The sequence below is a fragment of the Pseudophryne corroboree genome, chromosome 1 (assembly GCF_028390025.1).
Source record: "Pseudophryne corroboree isolate aPseCor3 chromosome 1, aPseCor3.hap2, whole genome shotgun sequence".
Lineage (NCBI taxonomy): Eukaryota > Metazoa > Chordata > Amphibia > Anura > Myobatrachidae > Pseudophryne > Pseudophryne corroboree.
This window is the reverse complement of record NC_086444.1, coordinates 502,445,821-502,455,080: the sequence shown is the minus strand read 5'-3', so window position 1 is coordinate 502,455,080 and position 9,260 is coordinate 502,445,821. Positions and strand designations below refer to the sequence as shown.

Sequence of the window (9,260 nt, the reverse complement as noted above, 5' to 3'; positions counted from 1 at the left end):
GGATGGCCCTTCCAAAAAACCCTCCCCAAACAGCACATGACGCAAAGAAAAAAAGAGGCGCAATGAGGTAGCTGATTGTGTGAGTAAGATAAGCGACCCTAGTGGCCGACACAAACACCGGGCCCATCTAGGAGTGGCACTGCAGTGTCACGCAGGATGGCCCTTCCAAAAAACCCTCCCCAAACAGCACATGACGCAAAGAAAAATTAAAGAAAAAAGAGGTGCAAGATGGAATTGTCCTTGGGCCCTCCCACCCACCCTTATGTTGTATAAACAGGACATGCACACTTTAACCAACCCATCATTTCAGTGACAGGGTCTGCCACACGACTGTGACTGATATGACGGGTTGGTTTGGACCCCCCCAAAAAAAGAAGCAATTAATCTCTCCTTGCACAAACTGGCTCTACAGAGGCAAGATGTCCACCTCATCATCATCCTCCGATATATCACCGTGTACATCCCCCTCCTCACAGATTATCAATTCGTCCCCACTGGAATCCACCATCTCAGCTCCCTGTGTACTTTGTGGAGGCAATTGCTGCTGGTCAATGTCTCCGCGGAGGAATTGATTATAATTCATTTTAATGAACATCATCTTCTCCACATTTTCTGGATGTAACCTCGTACGCCGATTGCTGACAAGGTGAGCGGCGGCACTAAACACTCTTTCGGAGTACACACTTGTGGGAGGGCAACTTAGGTAGAATAAAGCCAGTTTGTGCAAGGGCCTCCAAATTGCCTCTTTTTCCTGCCAGTATAAGTACGGACTGTGTGACGTGCCTACTTGGATGCGGTCACTCATATAATCCTCCACCATTCTTTCAATGTTGAGAGAATCATATGCAGTGACAGTAGACGACATGTCCGTAATCGTTGTCAGGTCCTTCAGTCCGGACCAGATGTCAGCATCAGCAGTCGCTCCAGACTGCCCTGCATCACCGCCAGCGGGTGGGCTCGGAATTCTGAGCCTTTTCCTCGCACCCCCAGTTGCGGGAGAATGTGAAGGAGGAGATGTTGACAGGTCGCGTTCCGCTTGACTTGACAATTTTCTCACCAGCAGGTCTTTCAACCCCAGCAGACTTGTGTCTGCCGGAAAGAGAGATCCAAGGTAGGTTTTAAATCTAGGATCGAGCACGGTGGCCAAAATGTAGTGCTCTGATTTCAACAGATTGACCACCCGTGAATCCTTGTTAAGCGAATTAAGGGCTCCATCCACAAGTCCCACATGCCTAGCGGAATCGCTCCGTGTTAGCTCCTCCTTCAATGTCTCCAGCTTCTTCTGCAAAAGCCTGATGAGGGGGATGACCTGACTCAGGCTGGCAGTGTCTGAACTGACTTCACGTGTGGCAAGTTCAAAGGGCATCAGAACCTTGCACAACGTTGAAATCATTCTCCACTGCACTTGAGACAGGTGCATTCCACCTCCTATATCGTGCTCAATTGTATAGGCTTGAATGGCCTTTTGCTGCTCCTCCAACCTCTGAAGCATATAGAGGGTTGAATTCCACCTCGTTACCACTTCTTGCTTCAGATGATGGCAGGGCAGGTTCAGTAGTTTTTGGTGGTGCTCCAGTCTTCTGTACGTGGTGCCTGTACGCCGAAAGTGTCCCGCAATTCTTCTGGCCACCGACAGCATCTCTTGCACGCCCCTGTCGTTTTTTAAAACATTCTGCACCACCAAATTCAAGGTATGTGCAAAACATGGGACGTGCTGGAATTTGCCCATATTTAATGCACACACAATATTGCTGGCGTTGTCCGATGCCACAAATCCACAGGAGAGTCCAATTGGGGTAAGCCATTCTGCGATGATCTTCCTCAGTTGCCGTAAGAGGTTTTTAGCTCTGTGCGTATTCTGGAAAGCGGTGATACAAAGCGTAGCCTGCCTAGGAAAGAGTTGGCGTTTGCGAGATGCTGCTACTGGTGCCGCCGCTGCTGTTCTTGCGGCGGGAGTCCATACATCTACCCAGTGGGCTGTCACAGTCATATAGTCCTGACCCTGCCCTGCTCCACTTGTCCACATGTCCGTGGTTAAGTGGACATTGGGTACAACTGCATTTTTTAGGACACTGGTGAGTCTTTTTCTGACATCCGTGTACATTCTCGGTATCGCCTGCCTACAGAAGTGGAACCTAGATGGTATTTGGTAACGGGGGCACACTGCCTCAATAAATTGTCTAGTTCCCTGTGAACTAACGGCGGATACCGGACGCACGTCTAACACCAACATAGTTGTCAAGGCCTCAGTTATCCGCTTTGCAGCAGGATGACTGCTGTGATATTTCATCTTCCTCGCAAAGGACTGTTGGACAGTCAATTGCTTACTGGAAGTAGTACAAGTGGGCTTACGACTTCCCCTCTGGGATGACCATCGACTCCCAGCAGCAACAACAGCAGCGCCAGCAGCAGTAGGCGTTACACGCAAGGATGCATCGGAGGAATCCCAGGCAGGAGAGGACTCGTCAGAATTGCCAGTGACATGGCCTGCAGGACTATTGGCATTCCTGGGGAAGGAGGAAATTGACACTGAGGGAGTTGGTGGGGTGGTTTGCGTGAGCTTGGTTACAAGAGGAAGGGATTTACTGGTCAGTGGACTGCTTCCGCTGTCGCCCAAAGTTTTTGAACTTGTCACTGACTTATTATGAATGCGCTGCAGGTGACGTATAAGGGAGGATGTTCCGAGGTGGTTAACGTCCTTACCCCTACTTATTACAGCTTGACAAAGGGAACACACGGCTTGACAAATGTTGTCCGCATTTCTGGTGAAATACTTCCACACCGAAGAGCTGATTTTTTTGGTATTTTCACCAGGCATGTCAACGGCCATATTCCTCCCACGGACAACAGGTGTCTCCCCGGGTGCCTGACTTAAACAAACCACCTCACCATCAGAATCCTCCTGGTCAATTTCCTCCCCAGCGCCAGCAACACCCATATCCTCCTCATCCTGGTGTACTTCAACACTGACATCTTCAATCTGACTATCAGGAACTGGACTGCGGGTGCTCCTTCCAGCACTTGCAGGGGGCGTGCAAATGGTGGAAGGCGCATGCTCTTCACGTCCAGTGTTGGGAAGGTCAGGCATCGCAACCGACACAATTGGACTCTCCTTGTGGATTTGGGATTTCGAAGAACGCACAGTTCTTTGCGGTGCTTTTGCCAGCTTGAGTCTTTTCAGTTTTCTAGCGAGAGGCTGAGTGCTTCCATCCTCATGTGAAGCTGAACCACTAGCCATGAACATAGGCCAGGGCCTCAGCCGTTCCTTGCCACTCCGTGTGGTAAATGGCATATTGGCAAGTTTACGCTTCTCCTCCGACAATTTTATTTTAGGTTTTGGAGTCCTTTTTTTACTGATATTTGGTGTTTTGGATTTGACATGCTCTGTACTATGACATTGGGCATCGGCCTTGGCAGACGACGTTGCTGGCATTTCATCGTCTCGGCCATGACTAGTGGCAGCAGCTTCAGCACGAGGTGGAAGTGGATCTTGATCTTTCCCTAATTTTGGAACCTCAACATTTTTGTTCTCCATATTTTAATAGGCACAACTAAAAGGCACCTCAGGTAAACAATGGAGATGGATGGATACTAGTATACAATTATGGATGGACTGCCGAGTGCCGACACAGAGGTAGCTACAGCCGTGGACTATTGTACTGTACTGTGTCTGCTGCTAATATAGACTGGATGATAATGAGATGTAGTATGTATGTATAAAGAAGAAAGAAAAAAAAACCACGGGTAGGTGGTATACAATTATGGATGGACTGCCGAGTGCCGACACAGAGGTAGCTACAGCCGTGAACTACCGTACTGTGTCTGCTGCTAATATAGACTGGTTGATAATGAGATGTAGTATGTATAAAGAAGAAAGAAAAAAAAAAACAACGGGTAGGTGGTATACAATTATGGACGGACTGCCGAGTGCCGACACAGAGGTAGCTACAGCCGTGGACTACCGTACTGTGTCTGCTGCTAATATAGACTGGTTGATAATGAGATGTAGTATGTATAAAGAAGAAAGAAAAAAAAAACCACGGGTAGGTGGTATACAATTATGGACGGACTGCCGAGTGCCGACACAGAGGTAGCTACAGCCGTGGACTACCGTACTGTACTGTGTCTGCTGCTATTATAGACTGGTTGATAAAGAGATGTAGTATGTATGTATAAAGAAGAAAGAAAAAAAAACCACGGGTAGGTGGTATACAATTATGGATGGACTGCCGAGTGCCGACACAGAGGTAGCTACAGCCGTGGACTACTGTACTGTGTCTGCTGCTAATATAGACTGGTTGATAAAGAGATGTAGTATGTATGTATAAAGAAGAAAGAAAAAAAAACCACGGGTAGGTGGTATACAATTATGGACGGACTGCCGAGTGCCGACACAGAGGTAGCTACAGCCGTGGACTACCGTACTGTACTGTGTCTGCTGCTAATATAGACTGGTTGATAAAGAGATGTAGTATGTATGTATAAAGAAGAAAGAAAAAAAAACCACGGGTAGGTGGTATACAATTATGGATGGACTGCCGAGTGCCGACACAGAGGTAGCTACAGCCGTGGACTACTGTACTGTGTCTGCTGCTAATATAGACTGGTTGATAAAGAAATGTAGTATGTATGTATAAAGAAGAAAGAAAAAAAAACCACGGGTAGGTGGTATACAATTATGGATGGACTGCCGAGTGCCGACACAGAGGTAGCTACAGCCGTGGACTACTGTACTGTGTCTGCTGCTAATATAGACTGGTTGATAAAGAGATGTAGTATGTATGTATAAAGAAGAAAGAAAAAAAAACCACGGGTAGGTGGTATACAATTATGGATGGACTGCCGAGTGCCGACACAGAGGTAGCTACAGCCGTGAACTACCGTACTGTGTCTGCTGCGACTGGATGATAAATAATGATATAAAAAATATATATATATCACTACTGCAGCCGGACAGGTATATATTATATAATGACGGATCTGCTGGACACTGTCTGTCAGCAGAATGAGTTTTTTATAGAATAAAAAAAAAAAACACCACACAAGTCACACGACGAGTGTTTAACTTTTTCAGGCAATCACAATATAGTATACTACTAACTATACTGGTGGTCAGTGTGGTCAGGTCACTGGTCAGTCACACTGGCAGTGGCACTCCTGCAGCAAAAGTGTGCACTGTTTAATTTTAATAATATGTACTCCTGGCTCCTGCTATAACCTATAACTGGCACTACTCCCCAGTCTCCCCCACAATTATAAGCTGTGTGAGCACAGTCAGATATATACATAGATGATGCAGCACACTGGGCTGAGCAGTGCACACAGATATGGTATGTGACTGAGTCACTGTGTATCGTTTTTTTCAGGCAGAGAACGGATTATATTAAATAAAACTGCACTGTCTGGTGGTCACTGTGGTCAGTCACTACTAAACTCTGCACTCTCTACAGTACTCCTAAGCTCCAGTAAATCAAGTGTCTCTGTCTCAAATCAATCTCACTCTCTCTCTTCTAATCTAAATGGAGAGGACGCCAGCCACGTCCTCTCCCTATCAATCTCAATGCACGTGTGAAAATGGCGGCAACGCGCGGCTCCTTATATAGAATCCGAGTCTCGCGAGAATCCGACAGCGTCATGATGACGTTCGGGCGCGCTCAGGTTAACCGAGCAAGGCGGGAAGATCCGAGTCGCTCGGACCCGTGAAAAAAAACATGAAGTTCGGGCGGGTTCGGATTCCGAGGAACCGAACCCGCTCATCTCTAATTTGTAGTATTGTTTTTTCACAGTTTGTCAACTTTTTTGTCCTTGTTTTTTTTTTATAGTCTTTTGTCATTGTTTGTGAGTGAGTGAGTGAGCGTGTGTGTTGGCTGTGTGGTGTGTAGTAGTAGTAGTAGTAGTAGTGGAGGATGTTTTTTGTATTGATTTTTCTGTGTTTTGTGTCGTTTGTCCTCATGTCAGACTCAGAGGTCAGTGTGGTGGCGGAGGTTAGTGAGGTGGAGGCTGGTAGTGAGGTGGAGGCTGTTAGTGAGGTGGAGGCTGTTAGTGAGGTGAAGGGGGTTAGTGAGAGGGAGGAGGTTAGTGAGGAGGAGGAGGAGGGGGTGCCTGTTGCTGCATTCTCCAGTGATTGTGATGGTGTTGTGGCTCCGCAGCCACGCACCACTACCAAGACTGGCAGGAATATTAAGTTCAGCTATGCTGAAAACATGGCGTTGGTGCGTGAGCTGATGAAGCACCATCGCCAATTGTTTGGTCAGGATGCTGGCAAGGTGTCCTCCCGCAGGAAGTCTGTCCTGTGGGGGCAAGTAATAGTTGCCGTCAATAGTGAGGGTGTGGTGAGGCGGACTGAGGACACGTGTCGCAAGAGGTTCTATGACATAAAGCGGCGTGTCAAGGCCAAGATGGCCAAAGAGGCAAAATCAGCCCGCAAAACCGGAGGTGGCCCCCCTTTCCGGGCAACCTATCGGGAGTGGGAGGAGCCTGTGCGGGCACTGATTCCTGCAGAAGTGGTGTCTGCAACTCATGTCCGGGATTCGGACCGACCCACGCAGGATGGTGAGTTGGATATTTGTTAAATATTGTAAAATGTCCTCAAAATGATAATGTTGTTTTTTTTAAAGGTTAAAGGATGCAAAAATTGTTGGTCATGTATTGCAGGCCTATGCACCCTTAAGGTGTGTTTGTGTTTAGAAACTGCATTTTCCATCTTGCCTTGGCTGTAGCTTTTTATTTTTTATTGGCAAAAACAGGTGCAATGCCTGCTGGTATGTGTATTTGCAATAATTATTATGAGATATTGCTTGGACATCGGTGTTGTATCTAATAGCATTTTTTTTATTTATTTATTTTTTTTAAAAAGGTTTCTACAAATTCAAATAAACATTTTGGTTCAATTTGCAAGTATTCAATCTATGCAATATCTGACACATAATTCTCAAATGTAACAGATTTATTTGGTGCAACACCATGTACATTTTGATATACACCACAAATTAAGGAAGCACGAAGATCTTAAGCAGAAATTAGTTTAATTTACAATACCTAATAGATGGGTACAGTACACTAAGGCTTTGCAGTTAGAATTTTTACACAAAGTATGGTAATAATGTTTTCGCCACTTTTTCAACAGTCCGACAGACCAGCCGGCCAGACAGGCCTCAGACAACTCAGGATGATGCTGGGATTGCAGGTAAGAATTCACTGTAGTCACATATTCTGCAAACACATAGAAGTACAAAATATTAATGTTTATATATTCTCATAGGTTCTGCTTCTGTAAGCCTACCTCCTCTAAGGCGCCCATCACAGGGCTCGGGGCACTTACCCAGGAGGCCAAGTAAGACACGGCGTCTTGGCACGGAATCTGCGGCTCCATCTTCCCCACCCAGGCGGCGCATTTCTGCAGTGTCACCCCAGCCACCACTGGCACTATTGGCGAGTCCACAGAGTGATGAGCCCCGATCACCTCAGTTATCTGGTGAGTCAAAACAGAAACTAAACACATAGCAAATAATCTACACAGTACAGTTACTATGTTGTGAGTTGGAGTTGAGATTACATGTTTGCCATAACAAGCAATGTGATGTTACGTCTTCAATTGTTAAAGGTGCAAATGCTTAATTTTTCAATGTCTTAGTGGTTGATATCGCCAACATCATTTTTAAAAAAGAACATACATTTGTAAATATTTTGACCACACACGTGCACATAAAAAAAAAAAAAAAAAAAAACAACTTTTTTCAAAAACACCCTCCACAACATTATAGTGTTCACACACCTCCCCTGTCCGGTATGTAGACTGCTTACTTGCTCCGCTCCTCTGGACTATCCAGGTAAGCAGTCTATATCGTGGACAGGGGAGGAGACATAACACTGTAATGCTGTGGAGGGGAGGTAGTTAGGTGAGGATTACGCAAGTCTGTCTATGTGCACGCCTGTGATGGTATATATGTTTTTTGAGAACAAACAAATTATAAGTTAAGAAAAACAACTCTAAAAACTTGAGAAATGGAGTATTATGAATGTAGTAATGTTTAGAACTAGCAAATATATTTTTAGAAAAGTAAACATTGCATGTTGGCCACCCCATACAGAGCCAAGCTTGATGGCCGACGTGGACCAGCAGGGACAAGACCAACAGGCAACCTTCACACTGCAACTAACACCTGTTGACCTGAGCCAGCCAATACAGCTGCAGGATATCCCCCAAGCCTCCATGAGTCCACAACTGGCACAAGCTCCACCCCAGCCACAAATACCAGATGACTTTTGGTCCAGTTGGACAAGCCAACAGGCCCAAAGCAATGCCAGCCTGACCGCACATACCCAACACCTTGCCAGTCTGCCCCATCATCTACCGCGCATTAGTCGCAACTCGGGCAGACTGATTGTCCAAGTAGGCCGAATCGCAACATCGATGGAGCAAATACGGGCAGACAACAACCAAATGCTGGCTCATTTAACGCGCATCATTGATGAGCAACAGCGCCACCAACAAACACTCGTACAACTAATACAGCACAACCAGGTTGTGAATGAGTCTTTATCCCGGATTGTAGCCAGCCACACTGCAACCAACACACAACTGAATGCAAGCATAAATAATTTGAGCAACAACATAACATTGATGGCAGCTCAACAAGTGACCTCCAGCTCTGGAACCACGACCCCTATCCAAACGCCAGTAACCTCCCCTGTTCGGCGTTCCTCCCGAGCACGTGCCAGTGAGCCAGCACAAAGCACAGCACCCAGCACACACAAGCGGAAAAAATAAGACTTTTGAAAAATTTGAGTAACGCAATAAAAATTTAGTTTTGTCAAACACACAACTTCCTGTGTCCGTCTCAAACATTGTAGAAGCTGCTATGTATGTATGTATGTATGTTTTTCATGGGTAATGTCTGAAAATGTATTGATAACATAAACTAAGTACAATGTACACACCACTATAAACAACAAACAGTACGTAACAAAACACACAATTGATTGTATTGCAAAGTGTTTAGTCAAGGATAATTACATCCTACAAAAACTTACCAGAAAAATACCGCTGGATCACTTCTTGCCGTACCTGCCTCCCTACATATGTACTCACACTGTCACCAGATATTTCTAACTCCTCTGCTTGCTGACTGCTTTCTCCCTCATCATGTGCCAGATGTTGACTTAAACACAGATTATGGAGAAAACAGCAGCAGAACACAATTCTAGTCACCTTTGAGGGACTATACAACAAAAGGTCTGCAGATTTATCCAGACACCGA

The 9,260-nt window shown here is 45.8% G+C and overlaps 1 protein-coding gene across 1 annotated transcript; it reads left to right on the top strand.

Annotated features, from left to right (window-relative positions):
* Positions 1-6,310: 6,310 nt before the first annotated feature.
* Positions 6,311-8,825, top strand: LOC134910031 (uncharacterized). Its single transcript, XM_063917615.1, has 4 exons — positions 6,311-6,552; positions 7,127-7,186; positions 7,262-7,474; positions 8,091-8,825. Exons 1-4 carry the CDS (start codon positions 6,399-6,401, stop codon positions 8,768-8,770), a joined length of 1,107 nt encoding a protein of 368 aa, XP_063773685.1. The 5' UTR covers positions 6,311-6,398; the 3' UTR covers positions 8,771-8,825.
* Positions 8,826-9,260: the final 435 nt, after the last annotated feature.